The following is a 19,438-nucleotide window of genomic DNA, read 5'->3' as shown; positions in this document are numbered from 1 at the left end:
TGTTGTACATCGACGACCTCCACCATACTACCTTCCAATGTTTTCACGAGCCAGGAAACGATTCCACAGTTGTGACATGACACTGCGAGGAACATTCAAGTCTCTAACCACACGCTGTTGACTTTGTCCTATTTCTAATCTACCAATAATCCGACCGCACATCGCATCATACACATGTGTTCTCTGAGTCATCGTGTGTTTCTAGAACACATTCATTATAACCAATATACACTGCTTACTCCGAAAACCACAACCCACTGATTATACGCATTTCTCCCGCTACAAACGTTCTTCATGTTATCGCAGTCATAAAGGTCACCTATGTCGTTGCAATCAGGTGTGCCAGCCCGATGTCTGGCATTCAGGATCAACATGGGATAAGGTTTACTTTTCGAAAGTGACATTCCCTTAAGTTTTTGACATGAGTGTGTTATCATTGAATTTTGAGGTCCGACATATTTTAAGATGATAAATATGATCATAAACTATATCAAAGTGGCAATAACTCAATTTTGACAAAAGTGAATATCGTACTATACCACCAGCCGATAGTACTTGGGGGGAGGGGGGATTTTCGGAACAGTTTTCAGGATCATATATCAATGGTAATTTTCGATTTGTCACTTTTCTGTTGAAGAAGCTATTTTTTGAGTGCATACGTGCGTGTATGTGTGTGATGTGTGTTTGTAAATATAAGTGTATGTATCAGAGATGTCCAAACTCGTGAGCTCGGGTCTTAGGCTCGGTCGAGCTCCAGCTCTGATTGAGAGCAAAATGGTATGAGCGCTGCCAAGAGCCCGAGCCCTAATATGATTAGTGAGCGCAGCCGCGAGTGGGTGTAAGTCCCATTGAGGATAGCGAACTCGATTCCTTAGTGAACGCGAGTCCAATAAGGTTAATTAATTAACATCGGCTTTATTAAAGATAGCGATCCGTATTGAGATTAGTAAGCGTGGCCCTCAATGACGATACTGATCTCCAATTGCAAAATGATCATCTCTGGTATGTATATACAGGGTTTTCATAAAGTCTGGACGGATTTAATTTGCTTATAATTTTCATAAAAATGCTCATAATGAAATCAAATAAAGTGCAAACGGTAGCGGAAGGATTAAATTTTTAGTTGGCAACACTGTTACCGTATCAAAGATGGCGTCGGTGAAAGAGAAAGCACAATGTGTTCTGTGGTACGCAGAGCTAAAATCACCAATTCTGGTGTGTCGAAAGTTCACCAAAGAGTTCAAAAAGCCGGCACCGACTGAGAGTGTAATCCGAAAGTGGCATGCTAAGTTCTTAGAGACAGGAAGCGTCCTGGACCGTCCTCGAAGTGGGAGGCCGCCAACATCGCCTGCAACAGTGAGCAGGGTAAGGGAAAGCATCATCAACAGCCCACAGAAGTCGATTCCTAGTGGCGCCCAGTTGGAGGTGTGGCGGTGAATGAACTGAGCTGGTGCAGATTACAGGTAAAAATTTAATCCTTCCGCTACCGTTTGCACCTTATTTGATTTCAATACGAGCATTTTTATGTAAATTATAAGCAAATTAAATCCGTCCATACTTTATGAAAACCCTGTATAGTCTTGTTCGAAAAATCCTGGGCACCCATCCCTCTTTGAAAAGTCCTACAGTCGGAACCAAATCAAATAAATGTGGATTTTCTTTGACCAACTAAGATCTTCATTTAGAGCAAAGTGATTGAATTTCCTACATAGATTGCCAGAATAACGCCTTCGAAGCAAAGTGGGTGGCCAAGAGTTTTTTAACAAGACCATACTTGAATTTGGGATTAATAACAAGAAGAATGAATGAGGTGGAATTATTTTGAAGTAGCCGTTAGATACTGTTAATATTGACCTTCACAAAAATAAAAAGTTTTCCCTTTTCGTTTGCAATTAATCTTTCCACTTCCTTTATCTAGATTTAGATCTTCATTATTATCTTTCTTGCAAGCATCGTCCTTCCGAACAGTATCGGTCAAGAAGTGGATAACATTTCTATCAAAGGTTAGCACCTAACGCAATGCTCTATTGTTTTAGTAAGCATGATTAGGAATTAGAATTGCATGTATTAACACTTAAAATTTACAGGCACATGTTGGAATGGCATTTTCAAAGTTTTCACTTTCCAAAGGTCTCAAATGCCAATAACATTTCTTTATGCTGACTCTATACTAACTAATGAATAGACTTATATTGACCTGTGTTATTTCTTATTTTTCAGAACTGGTCTTTCTGGCAGAATGGTGGTCAGGCTCGGATGTTATACTTTATATAGATAGAGAAGAATACGACAAATATTATGGGAAAGAGCATGGCTATCTCGTGATGAATCATAGCTATGAAACAGATTGGCTCATTGGCTGGGTATTTTGTGATCGTACACAAATACTGGGGGTAAGTAGTTGAATTTTAGGAAGCTAGATGACATCATTTCTGACTGGATTGGCCTTAACTTGACACAGATACTATCCAGTGATGGGCTTTATTTTTATTTGGGTATCGTAAACCATCGAATGATTTAGTTTCCCATAATTTTCCCTTTCGCAAAAGCAGTTTATTCGCTTGATACTAATTTTGAGAAGCAGTATCCACTGATTTATCAAATCTCTATTTTAATTTAATTAAAATTACTACTTTTCTTTTCATTGGTATCTAAATTAAATCGTCTAGTGTCCAAAATTTAAGCATGAAGACCATATTGATGTCTTACCTTTATAATGAAGGTTTAATTAAAATTATTTAGATACAGAAATCAATGCGTGATTAAACATGCTACTTCACAGAGTCACTGTCCATGAAATACTCCAATTGAGTGCCACAGACTTTGAATATGGAAATCAGGCTAATCCGTTGGCAAAGCTTATGTCTTAAATAAATAAATAAATAAAAAGAAAAAAAGAAAAAAGTACGGTGGTGACGGGGTTTAGAAAGGGTTTATGGTAGAGATATATTCTCGGTAATATGTCTCCCTAGAGCATTCCAAGCAGGTTCTATCGTTTTGGAATCAGAGGAGAACGCGGGCTACTATATACGGTGAAATCCTCTTCGGACAAGCATTATCATTCGAAAAATTAAATCCGGACCCACTGCTCCCCAGAATAGGTGAATAACTACAATATCTTGCACATGTCACGAACTCTCGTTCCAATAGCTGCAATTTAATGCGCTCAATGATTATTATGACGGTCCACGCCCAAATATGTTAGAGTAAACTAAATCTGTCTTCATCCGTAAACATCAGTGTACTCCATTCCTCATTCGACTAGGTAATGTGGGCTCAATATCATAGCACTCTAGCGTGTTTGTATCAGTGTATGTTTCACAGGTTTGTATGCATAAAGCCATGTCATTCAGGCGTCTTGCGATAATTTGACGCGATACACGTTTCCCAGTATTTGTGTGCAAATGAGGACGCTGCTGAATAGTGTGTTCCGACGATTGCATTTTGAAGATAACACCATAGAACTGTCCTCTACTGGTGTGGTGCGGGAGCTCATGTGATTCGAATTCCACGTTAATCAGTAGGTCCCATCTCATATAGCCTCGGTGCTGTAAGGGACGTTAAAATCAGCTCAACTCTACTGATGTGATGTTGCGTTAACTTCCTCCTCCGGTACATCGTGAGACATTTCTGGTTGTCTTGTATCGTGACCGCAGTCTTGACATTATGTTTTGATCTACTTCCAATTCATTTGAAGGACTCGGTGTCAGATAGTGCTGTGCCAGATTTGGATGATTTCGAGATAAACCGCTTTAGTGCAAACGGTCCCGGATTCGATTGCCGGTGGGGGACACTCATTCGAAAAGGTGTAACAACTTTTTAGGCCAGTCATCTTGAGCGAATTTTTTTCTGGGTTTCTTCATTGATACCAGGCAAAAGCCGGTATAGCACCAACATACAGGTCCCAGGAGCTTCCTTTCTTAATTCCTTCCTTCCTTCGGATAGTACACTCGCTGAGGGATGTCGTCCGTCATACGTGATGAGCTTAAGGCCAGGCGTTGAAAAATTGAGGCATAGCATTATTTCTTTATTATTTACACAAGATGGGCTCGGGTAAGATATTGTACTATGCCGCAATAAGTTAATTTCTAGAAAGTTCCAAAATATTCAATAATTACCAGTCTAATTCTTTTTCTTCACACTTCTTGGTATTCCCTTAATTACAATGTTTAAAGTAAAATAAATATGAAGTATGGCCGTGAAATATTGTTTAAACTGAATATTCTTTATACTAAGTGTAAACTAGGTTGGAAAAAATGGCCTTTAACATGATTATCTGCAAATTTTGAACGTTTTACAACATAACAATCGAATACAAGTGTCATATTTTCATAGTTAATATATTGATTTTTTTTTTTTTTAAACTGGAAAACAAAATCGAACGTTACTCCTTGCATATCAATCAACGATTTTCCCAACAAATTAAGACAAAAGTCGAAATTACGTAGCCCGTTGGGGAAAACGGTACCCAATGTCATATTGTCTAAATCCTATTTTCTTTTCCATTGATATATAATAGGAACACCAATTCAATGTGAAACAAATCTTGTACATTTATTGCTGTGAGCAATATAGTTCTAAATCCACATATTATATTTTACTAACCTAGAACACCTATTGTAATTAACTTGCCTTGTTGTTGAATAGCGCAAATAGCCTTCATAACCATGAAAGGGATCATCCAATGAGGAATTTATTTCTTATTTCAATAATATTGCCAATTTTTGAACATATTACTACTTGAAGCAGGAGCATAAGTTGCATTTGGAAACACAATTTTCCTCAAATCGTTTTCCTTGAACGAATCTTCACTAACGAAAGGAACACTGCGAAATTTGTCTTCAATATTACTTCCTTTGTCTATATAACACAGTCTTTTCCACACATGCTTTCTAACACTACTTGTATTAGCTTTTCACATGTTATTTCGATACGTGTCATAGGATGCTCATGTTGGAATATTTATGATCATATTTTTGAGGGCAACACAGATTCATAGCACTTGTACTGCAATCTCTTAATGTTGCGTGAAAATTCTTACCGACATTTAACAATACTACCGATGAAGACCCATAAGCAAACCATCATTCATTTTTAGCCTGTATGGCAAAGCACTATCTTGCCCCGGGTCTTTCATTTGCAAAACTAGTCACGGTTTGCCCTTCTTCCAATTTACCGTAACCTCTTTCGAACTTATTCATATGATGCTTTTGTGCTGGTCTACGATGGTTATTCACTAGCTTTGCATAAGATCTTACCTAACAAGCTGTCACTGCATGCCATATCAGACCATAAATCACACAGAACCTGCGCTTGCTTTCATCGATCTACGATCAACTAGTTTGTGGCTTTCACCCACAGGATAGTTGACTTCTCAGTGGATGACTATGTATTTGATGTAAAGGTGCAGTAACCCATATTTTCGGAAAGCCAACTCCGTGTTTAAGTTTTGGACACCGTGTATTTTTCTTTATTTGTTATAAAGGATACTTAGTTAATAGTATCCGAGTTTGTGTTGTTAAATGGATTCTAGTATTGCAGTAGCAAGCTTTCACTTGGTAATTATTCTCCTACGGATTAGGTTCTGATGATAGACTCAAGTTATGATCACCAGAAATAACTGAAGGGAAGGCTTGTATCTGTAGTGTGAAGTTGAAAATATGGCCATCCATTCTCTTTTTTACAGATAAAAAAAATATGTATTATAAAGTTCATCATTAAGGTATTTTTAGTTGAGTCAGAACTTTCAGATATTAAATTTTTGGCTGCAGAGAAGTGAGAGATCGATTCTATTAATTCTCATAATGTGCGCTACGCACGTGCAACATATCAGAGAAAGATTGTTATATGAACAGTAAATTCCATATATGTGAAGTTGTTGTTTGTTCATCATTGATAAAGAAACTAATAACAGATTGAATTTCCTGAACCTAAATCTTTATTGCTTAATAAGAAAGTGCTGGTAAATCCCCTTTAAGTATCTAATACAATCCCTTCAAAGTACCTGAATTCTTATTCCAAATCCAATATATTAGGAAATTACTTTTTAAATTATAGCGACATGACTATTCACGTTAAAAAGTGGCAGAGCGAAAGAACGCTAATATAATCAGAATTTTATCCAGAATTAGCAAATTTGCCCGTTTTTCCACTTTCTTATAAAATTTCTTCTTTCTTCTGTGGACCGTCAACACCTTTCTAGTCTATTTCGTGACGTCTTTCTCCTCACATGTCCATAAATTTCATTATTAATCATCTTTAATCTGACTCGTTTTTCTATTGTTTATCCTTTCTTCTAGCCTCTTCCCTGTTTACTTGTATAATTCATATTATATTCTTTACACGTGATTTTATACACTACACCGTCCTTACTTTGTTGTATCTCACTTTCCTTTTTCTTCTTGTTCATAAATCCTACGAGTTTTATTCTTCGAAGTTTTAGCTACACTTCTTCTTTCAACAGCTTTTTGCAGACTTCTGGTGTATCTCCAGTGTTTTCTATCCCAAACTATCTTTTTCTTTTCGTGGGGCATGCTAACTTATTTTTAAAGCGCTCACCTCAGGTGTGAGGGACCCTCAATTTCCGGCTATTCAATTTTGTGATGAAGAATACCGTGTTCTTGAGTTTTCTCGAGGTTTAATTACCGTTTCCCCTCACATTCTCATTCCACCAAGTACGTCGTAATCTATTCATGTAAATTATTCATTGTAGCTTTGGAAAATTCAAGATTACTAATGAAACTCCAACTGTCCAAAGCAGTGTTATATTGTAAGATTCTATATTTGTGCTACAGTTTCGGCTATGTAACACAAATATATAATCTTAAAATATATATACTGCTTTGGTCAGTTGGAGTTTTATTAGTAAAGTTCGTAATCGTTCACTTTCATTAATCATCCTTCTCCGTAGTCAAAAGAGGCATAACCATAGGGCGGAAAACTAGAAATTTTGTTTTAATTTTTCTTTTCTTCTTTGACTTTTTCCTTTTATTTGTTTTCTAATTTTTCTTTACTGCATCCATTTTTAAATAGCAGACTGATGCAATTTCTCTGTCTTCTTTCCTCTTCTTATCCAGCAGTTGTGTCCTTCTCTCCATGTTCCAAATAAAATTCTTTTTTGTTCCTTCATGTACATCCTCCGCGGCAGTATACATCCGCTGAGTATTCTTTCCCATACCACGTTGTTTTAAATCTTCCTCCTTCATCACCGTATATGAAATGTAGATATACCCTTTGTTTCCAAATCCACTTCTAATCTTACTCCTTTCTCCTCATTCTCAATTCTGGTGCATACTACCCCTGCCACTTTGTTCCTTTTAATTCCTCTAAACAATCGCCACATATCTGTAAGACCTAATTAACTTTGGTATATTTTCATTTAAAAAAAAAGGAAATTTGAAACAATAGAATATGATCAGGGACGGCTCAGTAATGTGGTCACAAAGTCACGTGCATTCCTACTTAATTCGCAGAAAAGTATTTTTAAGAAAAATAACAATTATAGACATTATGTACGTTTAACAAATAGGAAACGACCCAACACAAATTTTAGCTATTTTTAATATGGAGTCTGGAACCCTGATTTATATTAATGATAGATACGGCAATAGCGGAAGTCAGAATGCTTGATATTACCCTCTGTTCACATGTTTTGACTTGATTCTTTATAGTGTCAGCTATTGTCAGAGAACAGCCCTTTAAACGCCTGATATTACGTATAGTGTAATCACACATTTTTTCGTGATTGTGAATTCTTTCGTTTTCTATGACCTTGCGACGACTGAGCGAGGAGGAAATTGGGTGGAGTCAGCCTGTAAGCTATGTGTTGATCGCGCCCAGAATGAAAGGAAAGAAGGAACGGGGACTCGGAAGGTGATTTCTTCTTCTTCTTCTTCTTCTTTGGGGCCGCGGTGGCTCAGTGGTAGAGCGTTCACCTCTGGTGCTTGGGGTTCCGGGTTCGATCCGAGCCCCCGCCAAGTGAACTTTGTGGTGGAGAAACACCGTGTGCGTGGGTTTTCTCGGGGTTCTCCAGTTTCCTCCCACTTTCTTCATTCCACCATTTTCATTCATTACTCATCACAGTCTCCTTTAGCCTAACCGGCATAACCGTGGGACGTAAAACTCAAAAATTTCATTTCATTTTTCTTCTTCTTCTTCTTCTTCTTGTAGGAGAAATACTGACTTACTCTTTCAATAGTGACAGAGCTCCACAGGTATTTTTGGTGCGACTTTCACACTATAACAAATTATTATGAAGAAAGAAAAAAATAAAATTTCTTAATCTACTTTACGATTTCGGAATTTAATAACATATGATGTAGGGGTACGTTTTTTGGCTTTTTTTTTTTTCGAGCATTAAAGAAATGAATGAATATCCTTGAATTATATTTTAAATTGACTTACGTCTGAAATATTAATGTCAAGAATGCATTCGAACCCACAGAGAAATATATAAGTGTTGTGCGTGTAATTCAAATAAATAGCTATAAAATACAAATAAGTAAGAGAATAAAGTGTCGAAAAATAAATTTCAAATTTTGCAAGGACATAGGCTACATAAATACGAATTTCTCTTGCTTTTACTAACCTTAAGGTCAGAATTACCGTGGTTTTGAGTCATGTATTAAGTCATGTAGGGTAATTTTAAAGTGGGAAACACTCATAGAGGCTCAGTAAATTCTGCCTCCGCTAGACTTCCGGAACTTGACGCATGTTTTGGAGTTTCCTGGTAGATACGTGATTAACAAACGCGTCTCTGGCATGGGATACCAGTGTTCAATTCCCGGTAGGAGCACGTGTGATTCAGAGTCTATATTAAACAATAGGTCTATGTCTTAATTCTGAAAAATGGTCGAATGAATTACTTATGTGCTTGAGAAACAATCGAAATCAAATGCATACTTCAATTTCAATGCATCATATAAGTATTATCATGTCCCTATTGTACAAGTTAATAAATATACGAGAAATGAAGCTAAAAATCTTTTCACCATTACTTAATTTTTTCCTCTTTCCAATTACAATGTTAAGAAATGTGTAAGATAGTCAGTGTGTAACCCAATGGTTTTTACAGAACCAATTAAGAAATTCAATACCCTCCCCGCTGGTCAAGTCGTTCGCTCGTTCACCTATTCTGTACATGGTCCCAGATTCGATTCCTGGAGATGTGCACAAAAATTTAATTTCACAATCATTCAACTTCATTAATCATTCGTCTCTTTGAGCTAAAGAGTATAAACATGGTACGTTAAATTAAAATATCATTTCATTAAGAAATTCGAACTGAAGAAATAGATTGAGAACTGGTGGCAACATCAATTGTTTTCCGCTTTTTGATTTCTTTGCGCTGAGCAATATATTTAACATAAGTTAAACAGTTCACGTATGTAAGGTATATACTGGATACATGATAATCCGATGCTAAATTCGTTTTTATTTTTTCTGTAATATTTGTACCTCCTATGAGAATTTATAGAATACTTAAAAAAAAAAATCGCTAGAGGACCCCAAAACCGGGGGGTATTGCTTTCCTCTACTGATGTAGCTTTCCTCTTAGTTTCTCTTACTACCGACGTACTGTAACCGCCACTGAGATGATGTATGTCATCTGGAACTAATGAACAAACACTTCGATAATACAGGATTTCCCATATAAAAGTAACCCGGCCGGGTAACACCAGAAGCAAGCAAATAATTGCGCGTAATTCTTTGAGTAATTCTGTCTGATTTCAACGTGTTGCCCGATGGGCAGTTGTTCGGCTTTAATTCCCTGCCTGTTGAGTACTGGTAAGAAAAAAAGGTGTGTCGAGAAGATGGTGTTTTCTATGCAACAGCGAATTGTGACAGTGGAAGAACGTGCGCGGACGGAATCCATTAAGAACACACAAGAGACCTATATTGCCATGTACCCAGGAACCAAACCACCTGCAAAACGTTGTGTTCAGAACTTGGTGCAAAAAAGATATAATTGGGTTTGTGGTGAATGTGAGTAGGCGGAAACCAAATGTCCAAATATCGGAGATCGTCTGTGATATTCAGCAACAGATAGCACGCAGCTCGGAAAAGTCTACCCGGAAACTATCCTATCAGGGTGTGTCATATACAATATGTTAGGATCTCTGAAACTGAAACCATACCAAGTAACGTACGTCCAGGGATTGAAGGAGCTGGACACAGATAAACGGGTTGCGTACTGTAATTTTGTACTGTACCCTGGCTGAACTGCAGTAAAACATACCCACAACAACCCGTGAAGACCTACACATGGTGTCAGCCAGTATTTTTAGATGTTTGCAGAAGTGTCTCGACGTTATCAGGGCCACTTTCAACTTATCTCGTAAGATAACAAGAGCCAGTGTTTATATTTTCCTACTCTTTCGGTCGATATACGATATTACCTCGCCGGGCTACTTTTATGTGGGCTGCCCTGTGTTATAGTTATTTAAACTTGTTGATATTAAGTTTTATGTTTTTTTCCATTTTTATTCTTTACGTTATTGACTGAAATTGAACAGTGCTGAAGAATTGGCAAGAGCTCCACATAATATGGTCTTCTAGTAGATCATAAATTTTATGTAATATTGAGGGTATGTGATAATCCAGTATGATTATCATAATGTTAAATTGGAAATTTAGAACATCCTAAAAACCTTTAAAAACACAAATTTGATATGTATCACTGTAGGCTTTGGCTTAAAGTATACTGCAGTCATAATATATAAGCTCATATCTAATGTTACCTTAACACAAATATCTTGTACATGTTGTATACTCATCTCAATTTGTTGCACTTGATACTTGGTGAAGACAGCGAACCGTCAGCCATTCTCTTAAGTCTCTTTCCTTAGTATATTATAACTGTTATCAATAAACTTATTATCGTGTACATAATTATTTTGCCTATCAATAATATTGAATCATAATTAGAGCAGCAAGGATACTATTCAAATTTTCACTTAATTTCGTACTTTTACCTCTTACATTGTGATAAAAAATTGAAACACAGCTATCGAAATTACTCATGTCATTATATTATATTTCTAAGTGTTATAAACTACAGTCTCTCTTTCTTAATTTTGACCAGTCAATTCATTTTCTGCCTTTTTTAATTTTTCGGGCGTCACTAAGCACTATTTTGCATTGAATCCAAAGACTCTGATTAACATAAATGGTGCCACGCCAGAAGACAACCCAATATGTAAACAATTCAAATTACGTTTTATCATCCTTCTTTTGTAGAAATTTATCTTTGTTGACGCTTTTTACGAACTTAAGAACTAGACTTGCGGAACTTTGACTTTTCTTTTTTACAATCTGTGACATGCATCAATTACATTATCTTCAGTATTTATATGTAGTTCACGTCCTACTTTATTTATTTATTTATTTTAACAACAGATAGAGCATCATCTTTCGATTATTTCGGGAATACCTTAAAGTTCTGTGGTATTTCGTTTACTACATAGGTCCAAATCTTCCAGCTATATTCGAATAATTTAGCAGCACTATTCTGATTGGTTGAACACAGACCTCAAGAGTGATAAAAAAATGGATGGTTACAAATGAAATGAAATATTCCAGTTTTACGTCCCACGGTTATGCCGGTTAGGCTAAAGGAGACTGTGATAATGAAAAATGAATGGAATGGTGGAATAAACTGGGAGGAAACGGGAGAACCCCGAGAAAACCCAACCACACTGTTTGTCTACCACAAAGTTCACTTGGCGCGAATTGGGATCGAACCAGGGAACCCTGGTACCAGAGGTGAGCGCTCTACCGCGGCCCACATGGGTGATTACGGAAGAACTAGGTAGTGTAGTAGATAGTGCACCAACACAGAACCCTAACGCCTCGATTTGATCCACGGTCTAGTTTCACTTTTTTATGCTAAATTATATTGAATTCTCACCTGAGGAATGGGAAAAAATTTATTTTATCAATTTACCTACAGAACTTAAGTATTAATTTCTTTGGTAGAGAGAACCAATCCTCTACAACCGAAAACGATGTGATTCAGTGATACAGCGGTCACCTTAGTGCTAGGAGTCCGTGGTTCGATCCAGGCCAAGTGTGAATTTGTGATGGACAACATTGTGTCCACGGGTTTTCTCAGAGTTCTGTTACCTTCCACATTCTCATCCAACCAATTCTGTCATAATCATTCCCCCAAAGTTATTGACAAATGAAGGAAATCTTTAACATTTTACGCTTATGCCCTGTAGCAAAATAGACAAATAATAAGCAAATAATTGATGATAGAAGAATTGGCGGAATGAAGATAGTGGGAGAAACCTAGAAAACTTCCGGACATAATGTTTATCACAAACCCACATGACCAAAGATCGAAGTAAGGACTACCAGAGGCGAGTGCTTTACTACTAAGTCACTATGCCCCCAAAGTTACTAATAAGACAGTAAGGAGCGGAATTCATGGATTACCGGTGACTACATAACCATCACATAAAAGTAAATTGAGCTATCTGAAACCTGAGTGAACTGACTTCATTTTCGCCCGATTTCTGGGTATATGCATGAAGTCATCTGACTACGCGTATTCCTCATCGAACCTTAGGCCACAACAAAGTGTAGGAACTGACGCAACGGTCACGTAAAAACTCATTTTCTAATGGAAACTGCTCATGTCAAGTTGTCAGTGTTCCCAAAAACGCCGTTCCCCACAAAACATAAAAATGCAGTTAGTTTGCTCTAGTTTCAGACACATCAACTCACCATAGTCTTTGTAGTAAGAATTTTGTATACTATAGATTTTCTAGTAAGAATTAGAATTTAGCGAATGATATACTTTTTTTTTTTTTATTTCTTACAGAATTGCAAGACGATAGCAAAGAAGATAATTCAGTATGTTCCGACAATGGGTTGGAATTGGAAGATGGGTGAAAGCATATTTCTGGAACGAAACTGGCAAAAAGATAAAGAAATTATTGGAGCTCAGTTAAGAGAACTTATAGCATACCCGGATCCTATATGGGTAAATAAACTCTGCATGTTATTGTGTTACTAGTTTTGCATGGTTGTTAATGAGTACTGTAGAGGTACATACATATAAATATGACAGATTCAGTGGATGGAGTTCTTTGTTTATTCACTTATTGACAACATTGTATATTATACAGCTCCTGAAGCAATTTAACATCGAAAATAGCAATGGAAGATGGGAATAAAGTCTGTTAAATTCTAGATTTCACTCTGCATTATAACTTCTACTGGTTATTAGAGGCACTATATGTAGAGCTAGAAATGTATTAGACAATTAGTGGAATCTCGTAGGAATTTCCCCATAATATTCGAAAAATATGTTCTTTAATGTATTAATCGAATTAAGCTTATCTTACAGTAGTCTATAAATCATGAAAAGTAGTGTTTTCTAATCGTGGTGAATAGGTGGTACGGAAGAGATTACAATTAATACGTTTGTGATCATGGTATTCAAAAATGGATACTTTTGAAAAATTGAATGTGATAAATATAATGTTCATGTCTATCAGCAAATATTAAATGTGATAATTTCAGAAATGGGTAATGAATGTTTTTAATAGGTACACTAGGCAGGAAGTTAATTTTAAAATTAATTAAGTTTTATTATTTACTAAGGAGCGCGTCTTTCTTAGTTGAAATGGTCACATTCCTTTGTTGTTTAGCTTCTGAAAAATTCATTTATTCTGACTCTTTAGAACATGAACACCACTTCAAAGTCTGAGTGGTATGAAGCGGTAGGTCTAGCTAGAGTGATGCTGTAAGGATAAAAGCCTCGATCCCGATATTCAGTAGTAGAACAGGAAGAACGTGTCAGGGTGACCGAGCGCGTAATTCCAGCTCGAAACTTATTGTGAAGCGAGAATGGTAACCACTTATCCACTTGTTCGATTAAATACATAAAATATTATATAAATACTCTTCTGCACTGCTGTATTTTTGTGAATAATTGCGTATGAAATACATCAGAGTCATTATGGAATTTATTTTAGTATACATTTTCAGCTCGAAATATCTATCATTTAAATTTTATATGGCAAGAGTATAGTTTTGAGCTGAGAGGAATAAAAACCTGGGTTAAGGAGAACATACTTGTTTTCCAATTTGAAGATGAGTGAGCATTTTCCCAATTACCATGGAGGACTTTTCTCATACTGTTAATAAAATATATCTTAACCCTGAAAGCTTGTGCAGCCATCTTATAAAGATATGGCAATTTTAAAAAGCCATTATTACGAGGAAATTCTAAAATTAATTTGGTATAACAAAGTGGAATATAAACTAGACATGAAAGTATCTACTTATTAGTGATTTTTAAATCACCAAACAGAAAACAGTGTTCCACACGAAGAAAATGCGCAAAGAAACAAAATTACCACTTTTTGCTGGAGTTTCCTTGTATCTGTACATCACTAAAACGTCGTATTCAGGAAGAAGTTGCAAAAAATTCCTCTAGATATGCTGCGAACAGTAATGGGTGACACTAACAAGAGATTTATTGAGTGAATACAGCGGAATAGCGGTTATCTGCAAGATGCTTTGGACAGTAACACTTTTGGTACACCACTGTCTCTTTATTGTGCGCAACATTGTTTTCTGTTTGATGACTTAAATTCAAAAATAAATAAATACTTTCACGCTTTTACTTGTTACACCCAAATAAATTTCACCATTTTCTCGTAATAACGTTTTTAAAATGACATGTTAATGATAATCGCAACAAATTTAACCATTCCAGAGGTCGGTTACTGTTAATCGATATCGTTTCACTGTAGGATACCATACGAAAATGACGGTTAGAATGCTCTGAATTTATGTAGAAGATTATAGTTACCTTTAATGTCGAAAATTGTATTTATATAGGCAAATTATTAGCTCTTTTTCTAGATAAGTTTGAATGAGAACATACACATGCGCATAAGAATGTAAGATTCGTAGGTAAAATCATTCAGCGGTTATTTCATATTATATTACAATATTTTATGTGCATATTTTATGTCAATAAAAACTTCCAAAGATATCAACACAATGTTATAAATCGACCTCAGCCAATTCAGATACTTCGCCGAAGGAGTAATTACAAAACTGATTCTCTTATACGAAACTCATAAAAACTATTTGGTTTTGGCATAACCTTAAGCAAAGTTTCCTTTATTCACGCACATAAACATATACAACAGTTACTGAAACAACTGACCGTTGAAACACAAATTAGTTTTGTATAAACATCACATCATACAATTTCAAACCCAATAACAATAATCAATTCGAGTGTCTTTTATTTTTCTTTAATTGCTTACTAACTGATATGTCTTTATCATCTTCTTGTAATCCCTACAATCTAATAAACATTTTAAGCCCACTATTTTATTATGCAATGAATATATTGGTCAATTTTAATTTTGATTTACATCACGAGACCTATAGCAGAGAGTGAGATCAGAACCACCGGAATGCTTTCTCACCGAGAGTCGAAACCGGAACCTTGTGCACCAAAGAAAGCGCACGTGCTAGCCATTAGACCAGCGTGAAGGGCTATGCACAAAGTATTGTCACAACCCTTTTGGTAAGAGGTTAGAAAGATTGCTAAAAATCAATATCCTTACTTCCTACCTTGCAAAATTTGATATTGAATTTGTGCCTTACAGTGTGGATCCAAAGAAATGTGTCCGAGAAAAAAAAGTTTTGTTTTCTGACAACTTCATCAGTGTTATCATCAACGCTGCTAGGCCCCTTAATATGTGGATTCCTTTCTTTCCATGGATTCCCTTTTCTTAAAGATAGATAATATATATATATACGTTATAAAATTGATAAATATTTTTAGAAGATGCTTCGTTTTAGATAAGGAATTCCGTAAAAATGAAGGACTTCACCCTAGCAGTGTACATGGTAAAACAAATGTTGGCAGTTGCCATAAAGCAACGAGAACTTTTGGAAAAGTCTTTTCCTTCTCGGATACAAAGTAAAGCATTTTTTCTTCAGTATTAAATATGTATTCTATAATCATTATTAGTAAATATATGGACATTTAATATTTATTTCTAAAATTGATCTAAAAAATGTGTTAACGTTTAACGAAAAATTACGTCTAAAACCGGTACATATACTAATCGATAGGTACCAATGAGCTGAATAGAATTATTGTCAGAAAAGCTCGTAAGTAGCTTTCGAGTAACAAAAAGGTACGGCAAAATTTCAGGGGTGAATTCCTTATGGGTAGACAAGCAAAAAAGTTCATATCAATATGTCGGAAAATGCATCGTTACAAAGTTACGGCCATTGAACCGCCCGACGGTGTGAAATAGTCACATTCCGGTCGCCCCTTAATGTGACTGAATTTAAACCTCAATAACTCAGCCCGTAATTAAGCTAGGAAGATAATTTTGGTAGCAATGTGTTCCTGAAGGATGGAGCTTTCCGCCAATATGCATTTTATTAGTGTACCCCAAAGGGGAAAGGAATGCCATCCTCAAAATCCTGAAGCAGAAACAAACACGTAATTACCATTCCCCGTAGTACCACCCACATACATAAAATAGATATCGGCGGAAAGTGTTGTCCTAAAGGAATACATAGATACCAAAATTATCTTCCTAGCTTAATTAGCTCAATGGCCGTAACTCTGTAACGATGCATTTCCCGACATATGGTCATATGAACTTTTTTTGCTACACACTGTATATACAGGGTGACTGCTAATTCGATGCATTCCTTGCAAGGGGATATTCTACAAGTACTTTAGAACATTTTCACCCATATGAACCAGGGGTTGTAAATCAATAGTTTCTGAGTAATTTGCACATGTGTGATTTCTTTGAAATTTGCCGCTAACGAGAGGTGCGCGAGAAAATTTTACCCTGACCCACTTTCACATATCGTAGAGCGATGAAATTTTACATGTGCAATTCTGCATACTTGTGTAGCTCATGTGGTAATGTACAGCTCGTAACACTGCACCGTTGCTGTATTATAGGCCCGAAAGTGAAATAAGGTGTAGTGGTATAAATCCACTACTGCAGCTCAAAAAGCAGCATGGCAACATCGCAGAAGTACTTGCCCGTAGGAAATGACTGCATGGTTGGGAAGAGGTAGAATGAAGATTGTGTGCAGTCAAGAGAAAATGCGAATTATGCCATATTTCATACACAGAGTCGTGCATCTGTCTGGCCAACATTCGAGGCGTGAACGGGTGCATTGCTTTCCAGGAGGCGGACACCTTTTGTCAGCACCCACATTCTGGCATTTCACAGAATCGCGCAACATACGCAGCAGTGAGGCATAGTATATCCTGGTAATTGTACCCTTTCCCTGGAAAACAAGTTTTAATACCCTCGAAAATATACGTGATCATCCTTTTTGGTTGCTCAGAGTTGAACAGACTTCCTTTGGTGGTGGTACGTCGGCACACTTATCATTGGTTTGACTAGGTTTTTATGCATGTATTTATGCAAGGGAATTAGTCAAGGAAGGGTTCGGACCTCGCAACTCCGGGGTCACATCGGTCTTTTAGGTGAGTCTTGGATTTGGGAAGGAACTGGCCCTGGTCTTCTAGAAGATACAATTCCGGCCTTCGACTGGTGGGAGTGAAGGAAACCAGGGAAAACCTAATCAAACCAATGACAGCGTGCCGACGTATCACCACCAAAGGAAGTCTGTGTTCAACTCTGAGCGACCAAAGTGATGATTACGTTTATTTAGGATTAGCATGGAGTATTAATTACTACTTGCTTTCCAGGTAAAGGGTACCACAATTACTAAGGTATACTATGCCTCACTGCTGCGTGCGTTGCGGGATTCTGTGAAATTCCAGAGCGTGGCATGCTGACAAAATGTGTCCGCCTCCTGGAAAATAACGCACCCGTTTATTGTTGGCTAGACAGATGCCCAGCCCTGGGTATAAAATTCGTCCGCATTTTCTCTTGACTGCACACAATCTTCATTCTACCTCTTCCCAACCATGCAGTCATTTCCTAGGGGTAAGTACTTCTGCGATGTTACTACGCTGCTTTCTGAGATGCGGTAATGGATTTATATCACTACACCTTTCTTCATCTTCGAGCCTATAATACAACAACGGTGCAGAGTTACGAGCTGTATATTACCACATGAGCTACATAAGTATGCAGGATTACACATGTAAAATTTCATCGCTCTACGGTATGTGAAAGTGAGTCAGGGTAAAATTTTCTCGCGCACCTCTCGCTAGCCGGCAAATTTCAAAGAAATCACACATGTGCAAATTACTCAGAAACTATTGATTTCCGACCCCTGGTTCATATGCGTGAAAATGTTCCAAAGTACTTGTAGAATATCCCCTTGCAATGAATGCATCGAATTAACAGTCACCCTGTATATATATCCTCATTATGATGCTAGCAAGATGGAACTACATACTGCGGTTAATGAAATAAACCCAAAATTAATATTAATTCGTAATTTCCGTTGAAACAAAATATTGTCCAAACATTATATATAAATCGGTTGATAGATCACATCTAGCTGAACAAAATGGCACTCACGTGCATAGATTTCCAGAAAAACTAATTTTTATGACTAAAAAGTATGGTATTCTTTGTCAATGTAATGCATTTAAGAAAAAAATAATTCTGCTAAATTAGATTGTTTATTTATGTAGTACATATGATAAGTATGCACTATTAACCTTTCTATGAGCGCTAGGGATTTGAACGAAATCGTAGACTTTCACGTTGGTGGCACTGATGACCTAAATATCACAGAGTCGTGATTGATACATCGTTGGAAAGCTTATAGAACACATATTCCAACGAGGCAACATTTGTGCAATTCTCGCCCAATTCGTTGAAGAAAAAGAAGAAACAAAGGGTCCTAAAAATGTTAAAAAATAAAATTGAGGGATAGCAACCCTTGTAGTCACCCAATGGTAACAAAATGATGTCAATGTGTAAACAACACACTTCTAGACAATGTGTAGGCAACATAATAGGAAAAAATGGTAGCCATTGCTGTAATACAAAGCGAGATAAAAATTCAGAACGAAACCGAAACTCATAGCCAAATTCATTGAATTGGACATTCGCCCCGTTTCACTCCCCACCATAGTACCACGTTGTATGCACTTTTTTTTCACATCATGTACAGCAACAAGAATTATACGTCTAGACGAGTTCAGTGAAAAGATATATTGTCTTATATGGAACCGTGATGAAAATAAATGTAATTTATGTCAAAAAAGTGAGACTGAAAAAAATGGCCAATTTTTATAAGTACCCCGAAGCAGGGAAATGCACCCTGCAGAAAACCTGATGGAAAAAAAAAATGTACTTTACCCTCCTCCCTCCGCCGTGGTATCCACTCAAATACATAAAATGCATAACTGCGGAAAGCTTCATTTTTCAGGAACATATTGATATGAAAAATTATCATCTTAGCTTAACTAGAGGCTAAAGTCTTGACATAGCAG

The 19,438-nt window shown here is 36.7% G+C and overlaps 1 protein-coding gene across 3 annotated transcripts in view; it reads left to right on the top strand.

The window, feature by feature from the left end:
• The window catches only part of LOC145686471 (1-acyl-sn-glycerol-3-phosphate acyltransferase gamma-like), a 219,903-nt gene that overhangs the window by 157,645 nt on the left and 42,820 nt on the right, over window positions 1-19,438 (top strand). For all 3 annotated transcript variants that reach the window (XM_081759814.1, XM_081759813.1, XM_081759812.1), the window contains exons 3-4: window positions 2,221-2,393; window positions 12,827-12,988. In XM_081759814.1, coding sequence (XP_081615940.1) covers window positions 2,221-2,393; window positions 12,827-12,988 — 335 coding nt within the window. The remainder of the gene's footprint in view (window positions 1-2,220; window positions 2,394-12,826; window positions 12,989-19,438) is intronic.

This window comes from Thermobia domestica, chromosome 5 (genome assembly GCF_964235325.1).
Source record: "Thermobia domestica chromosome 5, izTheDome1.hap1.1, whole genome shotgun sequence".
Taxonomy (NCBI): domain Eukaryota; kingdom Metazoa; phylum Arthropoda; class Insecta; order Zygentoma; family Lepismatidae; genus Thermobia; species Thermobia domestica.
Note: the sequence above shows the minus strand (reverse complement) of the source record. Positions and strands in the feature narration are given on the sequence as shown.